This window comes from Contarinia nasturtii, unplaced genomic scaffold (genome assembly GCF_009176525.2).
Source record: "Contarinia nasturtii isolate CC-2019 unplaced genomic scaffold, AAFC_CNas_1.1 Cnas_scaffold_1699, whole genome shotgun sequence".
Taxonomy (NCBI): domain Eukaryota; kingdom Metazoa; phylum Arthropoda; class Insecta; order Diptera; family Cecidomyiidae; genus Contarinia; species Contarinia nasturtii.
In genome coordinates this window covers 307,344-324,455 of record NW_022199032.1, presented here as the reverse complement: position 1 = coordinate 324,455, position 17,112 = coordinate 307,344, and the positions used below count along the sequence as shown (strand labels likewise).

The following is a 17,112-nucleotide window of genomic DNA, read 5'->3' as shown; positions in this document are numbered from 1 at the left end:
TGTATATTTTTTTCCTCAATTAGGAAATATATTTTTGAATTTCAATATTTAGATTAAACTTATTTTAGATTTTTTATTGAATTGACCAAAAAATATCTCTTGTTTTCTTTGAATTTTAAACACATGTCAATAACAAACCAATGACATCAACTTCAATATATTGCGACACATAATTAATACAATCTACAGAAAAACCATACTCTGTACAATCATGGCCACCCGACCGTTCCCGACTGATCCGTTCGCTATTTCGTAATTTTAAAACATGAATTTATGATAAGAATTGAAAAATTTGAGCATTTTTTGTTTACAACAACGTGAAATTGTTCCTTATTTCTATTTATTTCATTTTTGCATTCATATTTCATACGTTTTTCGTCAACGTACAAAAGAGGTAAGAAATGAACTTTGGGATTTTGGGAAAATCATATGACACAAAATGTTGCAAAATTGTGATTATAAATCCTATAAAAGCAGTCATTGGGCGTTGTCGAAATTATTCTCTAACAGAGAGTGACAGGCGGCGAAGGATCTGATACCTACAAATGCCAAGCGGATTTTTTCCGTTCATTGTTTGTAACTCTAGAAACTAATAAAGAGAATTTTTTAGGGGATGATGGCAGTCCGTTGGTTTGTCAGTCTCAAATGGCCGATATGTTTTTGACATACATTTTACCGCTATATAATTGTGTACATTTTACAATTGGTCACTAGGCATTGTATAATGAGAACTTCAAGATGGAGGCACAACTATGTAAGCATAACCAATGTAGATGTTCCATTAGTCCGCTATTACTAATTATTCTTTATTAAAGATAAATTTGGCAAAGTTCCGCATACTATTTCGGAGATAACTTATCAATTATTCCAGTAATAAAATGACTTTTTCTAATGAAATTGTTTTTCAATTCGACGAATGAAATATGAAAAAAAAAATCCAATCGAAAGAGGTTAAAAAAGTAGCAATAATTGATTATGAAATCAGCAATACTGACTGGGTGTATTCGCAACAATACAATTTCAAAACGTCATCTATTAATGTATTTTTTGTTAGTTTCATACTTCATCCGGTTAATTCTCGGCCATTTCCAGCTATACTCTTTGGAAATTCTCTCACTCTAAACGCCTGTACGTGATTAAATGGAAAATTCTTCACTGTTCATTTATTGAGGCGAACAATCAATTAAACTGGACTTACTTTTAAATATTTCCTTGGGCCTTTTACCTTCATCCACATTAATTAATGAAGCATAAATTCACCTGTTTTTCTGTAAAAGTAAAGTCAGTAAGCAGCAGTTTCCCCTTTTTAAAACGAAAAAATATGACGATGGTAAAGACGGAATTGTAAGTATAAACCGAATTCGTTAGGAATAATGGAACAAAACTTATTTTATGGAGAAAAAAGAAAACATCTAGAAAAATATTCGCAAAATAAGAGTAAATCATTTAATCTCATTTGGGACAATGCATATGCCAAAAAGATAAGAAAATTTTGATTGAGATCCAGACAAACGTCATCTGATTTGCCATCTGCCCACAAGCGATTCACTTAAACAACTACACCGCCACGAATGTTTCGATACGAAAAAAATCGGGTTTTCTTCAAGAGTGCAATCGCCGATTTCCCCACAGTATCACAAGTTTACATCCGCAAAAAGGTTTTACCCATTAAAAAAAAGAGAGAAATACACATATGGTATACAAGTCGGAAATAGCAATAAACATTGGTGAAAATCAAGTACTTGCAATGCATCTTAAATGTATAGTCGTTTTCAAAAAGATCTGTGTTGTCAAACTAATACAATTCATTTCGGAACGCATTTCCATTCAAAAGTACATAAGGCTCCTTAGTTAAACGTGTCAATTTGGTTTGAATTTTGTTGAGGGTATGTTGTTTGTTCAAAATTTTGACAGTTCGCTGTAACAGATCTTATTGAAAACGACTATACCAAAAATAATCTCCTTCATTCGGTTCTTTCAAACTCGAACATATTTTGCAGTTGAAGAAATATGGGGAGAGAAACGTGCTTTCTCAATTTCTTTCTCACACTCTTACATTTTCGGGAGCATTGTTATCCGAACAAAAGAAGAAAAAATCCAAAAATGTCTTTTCGATCTCATCAATCGTAATGTACAAATAGAAAATTACGCCAAGGGCAAGTGAGTGAGTGTGTTTTCCAGTTTGGGATTTATACCATAAGAGGTGATACTGATGGATGGAAAACGGCTGTTTTCAAAGTTTTTTTTGTGGTAAGTGGTTTGAGTAAAATGAGCATGAACGATTTTTTTTTCAATGCACATATACAGTGTGTACGCACTTGCATCCAATTTCATCCAGCCATGACGAATAAAATGGTTATTATTTTTCGTTTTTTTCCCTTTAAATTGCTCGTACAACTATTGATCGGGTTACCCTTTGTCAATTCAATTTCAGTAGCGAGTGGAAATTTTTGAATATGGGGACGTCGCAGTGCTTGTGCGGTTATTTTAAAAATATTCAACAATTCAACAGAGCACACACACACACACACACATACACACATCTTTTCTAAATCTGATTTTTATTTGATGTTCTCGATACATTGAACATCAAACGATATATTCAACTGAAACAATAAATTTGAAGAAAAATGGACGAGACAAGTGCTTCTTCTTCACAACAAGGAAGGAAACTCGAAATGAGAGCATTTTATAAAGTTACATTAATTTTCAAGCGATTGGTTACGTTCAGCCAGAACAAAGTGAACGAAAAATGTTTTTTTCTAATATAAAACAATTGGGAGCAACGACATTTGCTGATATATTTACACCGAAATTGATTCACTTTGTTATTCTCTTTCTCTGTCTCACTCTCTCACTGCCTCTCTTTCTATTTTAAAAAGCATAAGTTCATATAATTGGCACCTTTGATAAAATTCCAACGAAATGAATGGCCGTCGTCCATCACCAAACGCAATGAATGTATATCGACTTGAAGTTTACTTCAACGAAAGTGTCCTAAATAATAATTGAATGTTCGATATTTTACAAACTATAAGTGAATTTTATCATCGATGTGCGGTGCTCATTTTATTGTCACGTACAATAAACATTTATCACTCGAACTATAGCACCGCACGCATTGTGGCGCACACCAAATTTCCACATCCATTCACGCGCACATATCGGCTACTCTCTCTATAAATATGTGATATAGAGCATGTATACGTACATCGATATTATTATTATTTGTTCGTATCTCGTCAATTATCGTCTGATTCAATTATATACACTAATTTTCCATTTTTGAACGCATGCTAAACACATTTTTGACATCAATTAGTTTTGGACATTTGTTCAATGAATAATGGATTGATACATCAAAGAGAGAGAGAGAGAAAGAGAGAGAGAGATGGAGAGAGCGAGGGAGAGAAGGATAGTGTGCGATAGAGAATGACAGAGATAAAAAGAGAGAGAAAGTCAAAGAAAGACAGAGTACGAGAGAGAAAAAGGAAGAGATAACCAAAAAAACGGTGTGCACACAATAAACCGGCACGAGCATAATGCTCTTATAATAAAATCATTGTGAAATCGCATTATTACTGTTATTATATATTGAAATTAACGAGATCCGTGAAGAGATTATACGTAAAATGTATGCTCATCAGCCGTATACTGGTCGGAGAATGCGTTTTGTATTGTATGTTTATAATCAAGCATAACACGTACACTCATTATGCAATTTATTCGTACCATTTCATACCGAAAACGCATAATTTAAAATTTTGTATTTGGCAATGCTTTCGGCAAATAGCATACACTTCCTTTTTCCATTCAGGTAGAGAATCAAAAACACGATCAACATTAATTGAATTCAATTAAACGTGCAAAACGAATCAGAATTACGCTTCTTCCCTTTTACCATTTCAGTCGGGGGACTAACAAAAGACGCAACCAAATATGTATATGTATATAAATATTTCTGAATGAAAAAAAAAAAGAATTCGATTTTTTAACAAATTTTTATCACTTCATAAAGTAAAATAAAGTAATTTATGCAATATTTTGGTCATATGCTGCTTACATTAACATTTTGACTCCTGCAACAACAACAAACTTCTCATTTCCATTTCCACGAAATAAAAAATTAATTATTTATGTATTCGAGTGTGTCGTCTTCGTTAAGAAAACTTAAAATCAATCACATCAAAATCTAAAATATCAATGAATCGAATGTCAACAAACGATATCACTTGAACTTCTCCCGGCAAAAAAAAACTCGATTTTAAATTTTAATTGAATTGAATATGTGTTAATTGGATGATTGACTTTCGCTTTCATTGTAAATTATGAACGCATAAATATCATATTAGAAATGATCGGATGACGATGAAGGCTGAAGTAATATATTGTTGCTGACTTGAGTAAGAAGCAATCATTTGAAGAAATATGTGAAAAATAAAAATCTAAGAATCATATGAAGAAATGGCCAATAAGAAATGGGCTGTCATTAATGTGAGCGGTGAATTCAAGTGTTGTGTCATTTTATATTTGTGAAGTTGGTACGCGCATATATCACAGAAACAGACAGAGAGAAAGAGAAAGAGAAACCGTATTGAAATAAAATTAACTTACAATCACCTCAATAACTTAAATGGCATATAAACGATTACCGATAAAATGCTTATGAAATTGAGAGCTATTGGTGTGCTGTTTGTACGTTGTATTCTGATGTAAAACAAATAGCGACAACCGCAATTGACAAATGAGAGATTTTAGATGAAATACATGGTTCAAGGAAAGAAAAAAAATTGGAGCATGAAAAAGAGCGACGATCGGCGGTGTGTGATTTTTGTGACTTACATTGCTCGCATATTTATTAGAGGCAATTTTATTAGGCAATTTGTTATAAAAATGCTGGTTTATGAAAACGTATTTTTTTGCTCTCTCTTCGGCTCTCTCTTTCCATCTCTTCGCGTCTCTCTTCACATAAACATTGAGTTACTCTAATATGAAATATATATATATAATAATGAAAGACCAAATTCAATATGAAACACACCTTTTCTGTAGAATGACTTTCATCTTTAGCGCATACGTGTTTGCGCGCATTCTAGCATTCACACCGGAGAATAAGAAGAAGAAGAAGAAAAAAAACCGTCTAAAATAAATAACATAGCAATCAATTTCTGTGTTATATGTGCATTTTTTTTCGTTTTCGTTCGGTATGTTAAGTTGAATTTTGTGTGTGATTTTTGTGAGTTGAATGCTTTTGCTACTGCATGATCTTATGATGGTCAATGAATTGGGTTCTCCAACAATTTTGAAGTAATGATTATAACAAACATTACACACTCACGCACAAACGCCACAGTATTTTTTTGTGTGTCTGAATCATTCTCTGTTGCCGTTGTCATTTTGAACTGTCCGAAAGTATTTAGCGAATAATGTCAATATTGTGATCGTAGATTATGGAACATGTTGAAACAAATCAACTACACAAATTGATCATATTGCGTTTTTTTCTTTCTCTCACGATAGAACGATGAAAAAACCCATTCATCAACACTCTTGATTTGAAGGAGTCCATTTAAATTAACAAAATGACTAAAAATACATTTAACCATGCATTTTGGCCAATTAAAGAGTGGCGTTTTTTTTGTGCTGTTTCTGTTTTTAATGATTTTTTTTTCGTTCATGGCGAAGTTGATGATTTCATGGCGCATATTCAGTGTGCTTTTTGCTTGACAACTGAAACACATCATATCTCGCACCATGAAATCCAGAGGATTTATAAACGCGCCGCGTACTATGTGTGCACGCATGTGTTGTTGTTTTTTTTTTGTTTCATATACAAGTATAAATATGCGTGTTTCGGGTTGATTGTCGTTTAATGACTTTTTGCGTTATTGCGTGCGCGCGCGCGCCACACTAAATTATAGTGCGCTATTGAAAACCTATGCAATTTACAGGTAGATATATCTACGTAGCACAGGTTGGCTTGGTCGGTCTTTTTTTCCCAACTAGTGTACACAAATTGTACGCACTTATCGATGGGTCGTCTGCGTGCGCAACAAGACTGTGGGTAACGTATTTTTTTTTCATCTTCTTCTTTATCGCATTTTATGATAATGATGATGATGCATTTAGCAGAGATCTAAGGCGGACAAAGATTCAATTCACTCAATTTTTAAATTAAAACGAAATGAGAGAGAGAGGAAGAAAGAGAGAGAAGTGCGTTCGCATGCGAAAGGATATAAACATTTTCTGTTTGTCCATATTTAGCATAGTGTACTATAAAAATCAGAGTGAATAAGTGATTAATACTAATCTGTTCTTCTCTACTTTTCATTTTGATTTTTTGTTTTCATCCGTTGATGCGATCGCATATCAAAGGTGTGCGTGTCCATGTCCGTGTGTGTGTTTGAGCGCGTGTGTGCGCTCAAAAGCAAAACACAAAATGTCAAACAAGAATGTCAAGAAGCCATCGAAAGCTGTAAAAATTTTCAAACGATACCATATAATAATAATATAAAAGTTGATAAACCGTTTTTATTGGAATGCACACATATTGATGGCTCCATTAATGGCACCCAATTAATAAACGGAATATTGTAAACAACATAAACCGTTTCGCAGCGTAAATGTTGCAGAGAAATTGGTGGGGGCGCTGAGGAGAAATCAAATCAAAAACGACGCTCAACGTTTGTTTATTATTATTTTTTGTGAGTGGATATTTCAGATTCCCTCGGCATAATTCCTTTTTTATTTATTTATTTATTTAACAGTAAAAATGTTGGCCTAAATTAGTCCATAAATTAATTGATGTAGAAAAAAGAGTGTACTGCTATGAAAAGGAATATTGGTTAAAGCCAAAACATTAAAATTTGCATATGTTTTATGAAAAAAAAAAGAACCATTGCCTTTCAAGAAACAGAAATAATAAGCACCGAATAATGCTCAATTTTTAGTACGAGCCTATGCCTACTACTTTGGCGATGATCAGATATAGCGTGTATTTATTAATTTCGATTTAATTGTTTAGATCAATAATCGTTGTATTTGAAAGTGACAGTGTCGTTCTTATTCGAAGAAAGGAAGTGATAAAATGAGCAGCGACTGTGTGTCATAAGGTGGGTTTTTTAGGTAGTGCGATTGATCACACAATTTGTTGTTTAGTAACGGACAAGACGTATGTAGCTGATATGCTGAGAGATTTTGACTCATTTTCGGTCACTTTTTTCTCCCTTTTCTTTCTCTCTCTCTCTGCCTCTCCCAAGATAAGGATTTTGTTATCTTCTAAGAAAATGTCCGGTGCTACACGATTGAGGATGTTTTCCACCAATGTAACAATACCCGAAAATGGAATGCGATTGGCAGTGAAGAGATGCCGCTTCGACCGAAGGAGTCTCGTCAACGAGACAAGAATTACAAACTCATCGATTGGTTAATTTATGGTATTCACAGTTGGTTAAATTTGAAAATGGTCCAGCATCTATTACATCAATGTAATGGCAGCATTTTATGTTCCGAGTAATTTCTATTCTGTATTGTCACTGTGTGTTTTGTTACAAATTAGGAACTGGCATAGGAACTAAACACGGTTTTGTGAATGGATCCATCTGATTTTTTGAACAATTTTTTTTTCGTAAATTGTCTTACCTTCATCACAATGGGTAAGACAATTTACCAAAAAAAAATTGTTGAAATGTTTGAGCATATTTGCACCACAATTGACTGTAAGAAACATTGTTTTTTAAATTATAAAATAAAATCGCCGTATAAACTAATTTCAGTTGATTTTGAATGGGATAATTCGAATGCGAATTTATTTTATTGTAATCCATTTAATTAAAATGAGCCATAATTCTCTCTTTCAACGGTCAAAACCGTCATCAACGGGATAATGATGAAGGCGTTTATTGGATTATTTGAATCATTTGGATTTTTTTCTTTTTTCGCAGAGATGGAATGCACGTTTGTAATCAATTTTCTCTGTCTCTGTCTCTCTGCATGTCCGTCTGTCTCCCGTTTTCTCTATTCATAGAATTGGTTTGCTGGACTGTGTGATATGTTGACGTTGACGTTGAAACAAACCAAAAACAATATAAGAATTGCATTGAAGTCTATGGGTCTATTCAATAGAAATATTGCTATTGTGATAAAGTAAATGTGTGTTAATTGGAAAAGAGCCCAACTCAATAACAAAAAAATGCACACACACATAAAATGAACTGATAAAAGTGATGCTCACATCGTATTGTAGTTGCATCGAGCATTGAATATGTTTGTTGCTTGACGTTTTGCGCAAGAAGAGAAGTTTAAAATAAAAAAAAGCATAACACACATACACAATTTTATTTCAAGAAAACATCAATTCATTTATTACTGTAAATACTTTAAACAGGAAAAAAATGAAGCGAAAACCGAACGAGTGAACGCACATACACATTCACATGGAAAACAAGAGAGAGAGAGAAAGAGATTATTGAACAATCTGCGACTCGTTTCTGCAATGCAGGTGATCATATAGGCGCACATTTGTAGAATTGTTCACAGCATGTGGTTAAAGGTAAGGAGAGAATGGAAAATACACACATTTGCACAGAGGATTCACTTGGTTATTTCATTTTTTACACTCTATATGTTATTCCACAAAATGTCTTTCTCTCTCTTTCACACTCACACTCTTCTCTTAAAGACGAAAATTGTACTATTCGAGAAGAACAACAGAAAATGTGCGGTGTCTCTATGTGGATTTGATTTGGCTGCTCTGTTCAATGTTTCATCGATACGATGCTGTAGCATATAATTGTTTTGTACGTTGTCTCCCGCTCTCGCTCTCTGTGTTCCGTTTTGGCTTCGCCGAAATCAGCTCATTTTTACGGCTATTGTAATTTATCCATGTTGTCTTCTTCTCGCTCTCTCTCTCTCTTTCTGTCCATATTTTCATTGTTTTATACGGAATTTACGGTGTGATACTTTGTTTATTCATATTTTGTGAAATAACAGCTCTTATGTTTTGAACATGGTGTATACCCATTTTCATATAAATATAAATTTTTTCCCCAGTTGCCTCTTGTATATGTCATGTCTGTCTTTCATATCTTTTCTGTCGTTGTTGTTTTCTGTTTTGTCGCGACAATAAACTCACTTTTATGTTGCCAATATAAATTACAAACTTAAGAGAACTAGTCAATTAATTTTTTTTGTTTCGTTGTTGTTGGTTCGAAATCAAGTCGATGACTTTTGGCATTGTTATCCTTGCCAAAAAAAAATATCATAAAAAAATATGTAGTGTGTCCACGGGCTTATGGTTTAATAATGAAAAGTAAATAGAACACACAAGAATGTCCTTTTTTGTGTTCAAAGGATTTCCAAAAGTGGCCCATAAATGACAAATAGAACAAAATACCTTTGCCAAAGTATTCAGGTAGAACATACAACAAAAATTCAAGTGGACAGTTTTTTTCATCTTTTTTTAAAGAAAAACTCACATAAATAGTGATGCTAGATTTCATAATGCAACAAATGTGAAATAAGCCAATCAAGACGACGACGACGACGACGATTGTCATCATTTATGAAATCGAATGCGACAATCGGCCTTAAAACTATACAAAAGAGAAATAAAACTAACAAACATCCAAACAAATAAATAACATAACAGGTACGTCAAAAAAACTATATATAACCGCAAAAATAGTGTACATTCAACCGAAAGATCATGAGAGCGACGAATAATCGAGAGACTCCTTCGATAGAGTCAAAAATGTCAATGCATTGAGATGAAAAACAACACGCACACACATACATAAAACACTTGATCTTCTTGATTTCTATCAGCGCATATTTATTGCGGTTTAGATATCAATGATCCGTCATAGATAATAATCAATGCTATTCGGTTGCTTTCAATGACTTGTCCATTAAATGGCAATGAATGAAAATAGATAATGACACAGAAAATCAAAAACCATTTACAATGGCTTGAACATGAATCTCGCCCACATCGAAATTTCACCATTTTTCATTCGAACATAAGTGAACGGGAAAATTGCAGTGCGCAACGATAGTTCCGATGTGTCACACAAAGACCAAACGGATTTAATTTAAAGAAGTTGAACAAAACAAAAACATGCCTCAAGAGCAAATTATACAGTGTGATGAAATCCATTTGAAAATCTCTTTTTGTACACTTTCCTTTTGATTGCATTTCGAATATTGGTTGCTTTGTTTTGATCTTTTATTTTTTTATGTGAAATATTTCAAATCAGTGGTTTTTTTGTCAACAAAAATGTTTTCACTGAAGTACTTACGATTGCAAATTTTTGAAAGATTGTTTTATCATGACAAATGATGCAGCTCTTTGGAATTCAAAAAAGGTACCGAAGGTATATCGACTTCTTTTTCCTTTCTTTCTTTCTCAATTAAGTGCATTTAGCACATAGGGATTATGTGCAGTTCTAGCACTTTTTCTGTGCTGAGACCGAATTCAAATGGAATTTGATATACGTTTCATTTCTCTTGCTCTCACAACCTTTCTCCCTCTCTCATTCTCGCTCTCTCTCTTTCTGTCACACATACAGCTGAATTTACACGATTCACTTGCATCATATGATATGAAGAACAAAAAAAAAAGCAAACACCACACACGAAATAGATCGAATAAAGCGAATTGACATTGTACGCTAAGATATTAAATGAAGTGTTTTCAAAAGATACAGACAAGCAGAAACCGCAAGCAAAACCAAAACTGACTTGAAGGACTGAAAGAAATTCAAACGAAACCGCTGAAGATGAATTACTTCTTTTTTCATCATCATCATCTTCGTTGTTGTCAATCTTAGTTTTCCGTATACGGTTCCATATTTGTTATGTTGTTTGTCGCAATAAAAACAAAATCTGTGAAAAGAATGTTCAAAGTGTCAACAATGATTTTATGCCTTTACACCACATAATTAAGACTCAACAGACATTTTGTGATTTTCAATGTTAATAAATAATGAACTGCCTATGTAGATGTTGTTGTTTGTTTCCATCTCTTTCATTTGTTTCATGTGAATTCTTCTTTTTCTTTTTACCTAGTACCAAATTAACACAAATTGTACTATTTCAAAATAAGTACATTTGTTGTTCGGTTCATCAATACAAATTGTTACGACCATTCGGATCATTAGCTAATAAGTCAATACGAAAAGTAAATATCTGTTGAGAATTGGTTTCGCACACAATTCGAAGCCCCTTTCTCATTTCGAAATTCTAACTCTTTCATCGAATTTTGTTATTTTGGTTTCGTTTTGTTCAGGAAGAAGTTTGATTTTTGTTTGGATTAACAATGACTTCCGATCGGCTAATTTGGTGAACACCAAATCGAATCATTTCGGTGAGTGAATCCTTTTTTTTTCTAAAAATAGGGATTGGCTTTTTTTGCTCAAAAAGATATACATTTGTACATCGATTCAAAGGCAATTTGATTTTTTTGGCAAAAAAACAACAACAACAACAAGATTAAAACAACTTTTTGCAGCGATTGAATTACGCCTCAACATACCGAATCGAATTTAAAATTATAGTATTGATTGGCTATCTGTTTATGATAATTGGATCGAACAAAAAAAAATTATAGCAATTCTATAGGTCGATCGAGCACGTCCATATACTCAATAAAACAAACAACGATTCAACTAAATTATACACTAAGCAACGACTATTCTGAATTTGATGCTGAGCATTAGGAACCGCATCGCAAGTCGGCATTTAGAAGAAGCATAAACAAACAAAAAAAAACACTGGAGCTTGAATCAAATTTTGGATTTGATGAATATTGCATATTCCCTTCTCTGAAGCAAAAATTGCATTTTGAATGTCACATTTAAAACCTCAAAATACGATTCGGATTGAATATGCATCAAGTGAATACATCGAATGAAAAAGAACGTTTTGTTCATTCGCGCTCTAAGTATGTTTGCATCTTTTGTAGACAAAGTTAGCAGATCAGGAGTGTCTCTCTCTCTCTTTTGCCGTTTCACTTTTTGTGAACTGAGACATGCTATTACAGCGGCGAGAGTAGAGAAAAAAAATGAAGACAGATTATATTCAGTGATCAAATGTGTTTGATTTATGCTCCCGTCAGGGATTATAGCTCAAAATATAAAATATTAAAGAGTTAACGCGAATTGCCAAAAAAAATAATAAACCATTCTCCCCAAATTGGTTTAATACATGTAATGATGAGTTGTTATACATATGATGCCGTTGATATTGGACTGTGGTTGAATGGACGACCGAATGAATGGGAGACTGGCAAGCGGGAGGGAATCGCTGTTGATCCGTTTGCCAAATACTTTGTATAATATCGCGCGACAGTGGGTAGTTACCGTTTCTCTTCTTTTTTTTTGTTCGTCGTAACATTTTCTTCTTCAGTCTTTCATTTCGAACGGGGTGCATCCGTTCTATTATTTATATTGAGAGAATATGCAACATACATATTTCACGATATAAAAGACATAAACGACAGATAGAACGGTTTGTGAGATTATGCAAAAAACAAAATCACATAAATATACACAGTCAGGATGAAATAGCAGCGCAACGGTAACAACAACAATAAAACCTTGTATGTGTGTGTGTGTGTGTGTGCTCGTACCTTATATCTGAAATTAACATATAACATCGAATGTCGAATGTGTGTTTTTGAAACGAAGAGAGTGAGAGAAAAGAGTACACGAACGTTTATTGTTGTAGAGTACACAATACGAAAAAAAAAACACACACAAAATTGTAAAGTTGTCATCGTATGTATGGGTTGTGTGCGCCTTCTGGATTTTCATATAAACGGGATATGACTTAAAACAATCGATCCTAGCTACTTTTGAAAAGCGACAAAAAAATAATATAACAACTGAAATAGGACCGCGCGCGCTAATATTTTTCACCGAACACGATAGAGAGAGAGAGAGAGAGAGAGAGAGAGAATGAGCGACTTCGCTCTCTAAACGGACACTTTATGTATGCGTACATAGCTAGCACAAACATCATAATACGTACACACCGGGGACAATATTCCAGAGTTTAAAACAGCACTATAGAGAACGAAAGAGATTGAGAGAGAGAAAGCAAGAGAGCGAGTTGAATGTTGATACGGTTCGAAACCGAACTAAGCTAACATTCATTATAATCCGACCAAATGACACACAGGAATCCACATATACATTTCAGGCAACAAACTCGATTCATTGCCTCCGTATCGTTCTCTGTCTCTCTCTCTCTCTCTCGCTGTATTCACTCACTCTCAGTGGTATGACGTGCGCGCTATCGACCCCATACACCATGTAGTATTACATGGACAGAGACTACGAATAGTTCTAACGTGTACAATTTTTTTTTTGCTTTCTCTCCGCACTACTTTTATATTGCTGTCTCTTCCGTTTCGTACATTGTATATGTTTGTAGCTGATTTTTTACTCTCTCTTTGCTATTTTTTTTTCTTTCTTTGTTGACGTACGGCACTTTTTTGTCTATTATGGAATATTGCATTGCTCTTTTGTTGGTATCTATTGGCTATTTCTGTCTCTTTCACACTTTTTATTTCACTCGCTCTTGCTCTCTCCCCGCATTGTATTTCTTGTCGTAATAAAATAACTTGAATTATTCTTTCGTACTATTCTTATATCTATAGCATTATTGCCTCAAATGCTTGATTTGAAAATGCAGTCAAGTCAATCAGAATGCAGTATCTAAACTAGTCATCCAAAAAAAAAAATCAAAAAAATCACTACGTTCAGCCGCTACACGCGTGTACGTCACCGCGCGCGTTTTTTCCATGCACACATTCGGTTTGTGCAGTACGGTGTTAACAATCCGGTACCGCTAAAGATTATTGCCGAAGCATTGCTGTTGATCTGGGGTCGCTATAGGAAATAATGGTGTGTGTGGCAGCACGACTTTGCTTGTTCGTCGTGTAGTTAAATTGTAGATTTTAGTATCGTATCACTTCTTGTGCTGTTAACATCGTCCGTTACGGCAGTTGGCGGTGAATCAGGCAGTTGAGCGATGAAAAATACGTATTTCATTTTCACAGAGTTCTCAGTGTAAAAGCTTGTGTGTCCAAGTGCAGCCGGTACAAAAATGTGTTGATATATACTAAAAAGAAAAATTTTAATATTTTTTTTTTCATCTCCATACAAAGTGCCACTTTTATCGTTCAAAATGTAAATAAAACAACAAGAAGAATTTAAGAAAAAAGAGAGAAAACAAAATATACTCGCAAAGTGCTATTACATTTTTTTTATGAAAGTGTTTTGATGCATATTCTTTCTTCCGTTAAATTTTTTTCTTCAGTCTTCATTCGATCGAAATTTGAGGGAAAAGTGTCCCGTTGCAAATAAAGTTTTTGATATATACTTTGAACAACAAGCAAAAAAAAAATTAAAATAAAATTATAAATACTGGACACAAAAGTACTGAATAACAACAACAATATTAAAACGAAAAGCGAAGAAGAAAACATTAAATGCGGCCGCTATTTAATCATTACTTATTACGTGAAATATGAATTACAAATTATCGCGCAAAGAAATAAGAAACAGTTTTTGAGATTTGAGCGTCCGCGTGCGCGCGCGAGCTCTAAACTAAAATGATACCGCACTCTGAGGGCTGCATCATAATCATGTAATATAATAAAGCTCTAAATGTTTAATTCAATCAGGTTTAAATCACCTGTGATTTTTTTCTCGAGTTTTTTTACTCGTTGCTTTTTTTTTTTCTTAATAAAGAAGGAAACAATATCGTCGGAAGTTTGAAGTGAGAAAGAAAAAAAAACACAGTTTTGAGCGGCTGTTTTCTTTGCAATTCATACCGTATGTGTATTTTATGAAAGGGAGATTCAAGGATCCTCCGGCTAAATAAATATTATATCAAACTCAGGTGCATCAGAAAGCCACTGCTTTTTTTCTATCTATATACGAATTTAATTTCGAGAAAAAGAAAATAATTCTTAAACAGAGAAAAAAATCCACATTTAAGAAGGCTTACATTTTGCACCTGAAGTAATTCTTTTTTATACTCTCATCACATTCAAAGTGTCCTTTGAATTGAAATGTTAAAGGAATCTACTCACATGGATTAATCCAATCAAATAAACTCAATTCAGTTAAATAAACTGTTTATTTTATCCACTTTATTAGATCGAATCTCCTTATAAGAACCAAAAGGTGTCGATTGCAAGAAAAAGTCTGCTGCTTTTTCAAAGTGTTTCGTTTTTTTTTTTTCATCTTCCACTTGAAAATTTCCGGGTGAAATAAACTGGGTGCAAAATCGAATGGAAACTATATTTTGCAAAATTGAATCTCTTTTTTTTAGAAGTAAACCGTACGAGTCATATCATGGAAGATATTTAAAATTTGAATATTTGTGAACGTGATACAAAAATAATTGTGTGGAAATTTGAATTGTGGAAAAAATATGAGGATTAATTGTGTGAAAGTGAATTAACTGAAAACTGATAAAACTTGAGCAGAATTGAGCTGAAATATAAGAAAAAAGGAGCTGAAAAAAAATCGTCTAAAACAATTGAAACAAAAAAAAATTCGAAGAAAACAAAAAGAAAAGAAAATTGATTGATTTTACATATGTGGAATAGTGGAAAAGGAATTTTAAGATTTTATATATGCAAAACCTAAGTGAAAATATTGTTCATGCAAACTTCATTGGCATTGGTGTACATTGGACAATAACCGAATGTGACGTTACATACAGAGCAAATGGGTACAATGAGGCCAATTAAATACGATGTAAGTGTCTTCTACAGTTGTTATTCTTTTTTTTATTTCATTTTAAATTCAATTTTGTATTTGTAAAATAGTATTTGCGCTTGAAAACAAAACAAAAAAAAAAAGAGAAGAAATATGTCACAGAGAGTGAGACGAAACGAGCGAAAGATAGAGATAGAGAGAGCGAGAGAAAGATCTTGATTTGTATCGTCTTATCGCTTGGCGGCTTGTCTCTCTGTGCATAGAAAGAAATTTATATAGAGAAATATAATTCGATGAAATAACAGGTTCGGTTGAATTTTATTTTGTGTGAGCGCGGAAATTAGAAAATGATAAAACCTCTTTGCATTTCGGTTCATGTGTATCGAATGTTCGAAAATTCTCTAATTTCCTGAAATAAATGAAGAGAAAAAAGAGAGCTTGAATTATTGAAACGAAGACGAAAAAAGAGAAGAGAAGAAGCGACGGTGTGATCGAAGTATATAGTTCTAGATTATTTTGCACGAGTTGCTGGTTGTATTATTTTTTTTCACACACATTCACAATTTATTTTAGTGTGTCACAATAATTGACCCGAACTCCGTAAATTATTTGCCTTGTTCATGATCATAATTTAAACATATTTGACACACACAAACATCTGTATTATTATTTTTTCAAATAATTTCACAATAAATGCGCAAATTACAGTGACAAAATGTAGAACACTGCCATTTGACTCCTGTGAACATTTAATACATAATAGTTATAATGCAATCGACGCGAGTCGCGTCGTGCCGGGCGTCGAGAAATTGCAATATATGTATACATATTCTACCTCAGTGTCTTCGACTGATTTCGCTACGAGACCTTTGCGTCAAACATATTAAATGTCACATGTGAATTGAAAAAAAAAATAAATTAACCAGAGACGGGTGAGCATTAAAAATAATAATAACAACAACACACCCGACAGAGAGAAGTATATGAAGGCCAACGACACCTTATCATGCGTATAGTATATTATCTGGAGAGTGTTTTGATATTTCTTTGCATTTTGAATTCCATCAGGCTGTACATCAGTGATTCAAAAGAATAGAATAGTAACAAACGGTCGACAATACAAAGAGAAAGCCATTCTATGGCGTTGGGTGTATGTGTTGTCCTTTCCTGTTTGTACGCGTTTTCAGCATGCGATTGCTTTGAGATAGCGAGAGCGGGAGCAATATTTGATGAGTCCACCAGATTCAAACATTAGATGAGCAATAATGGAAATGATTTCTTTTCTTCTTCGCGACTTTTTTTATTCTTCTTCTGTTGTAGGATATAAAGCGATCAGCACTTTCTCATGAGACATAAAATCATTATCGTATAGAGAGTG

General features: G+C 33.6%; 1 protein-coding gene across 5 annotated transcripts in view; it reads left to right on the top strand.

The window, feature by feature from the left end:
• The first annotated feature begins 13,980 nt into the window (after positions 1-13,980).
• Positions 13,981-17,112, top strand: part of LOC116346927 (myb-like protein Q) — a 54,878-nt gene continuing 51,746 nt past the window's right edge. The window contains exons 1-2 of one of the 5 annotated variants that reach the window (XM_031777241.1): positions 13,981-14,192; positions 15,343-15,773. In XM_031777241.1, coding sequence (XP_031633101.1) covers positions 15,772-15,773 — 2 coding nt within the window. In that variant the 5' untranslated portion in view covers positions 13,981-14,192; positions 15,343-15,771. The other 4 variants (XM_031777239.1, XM_031777238.1, XM_031777242.1 and 1 more) reach the window with 4 other exon arrangements.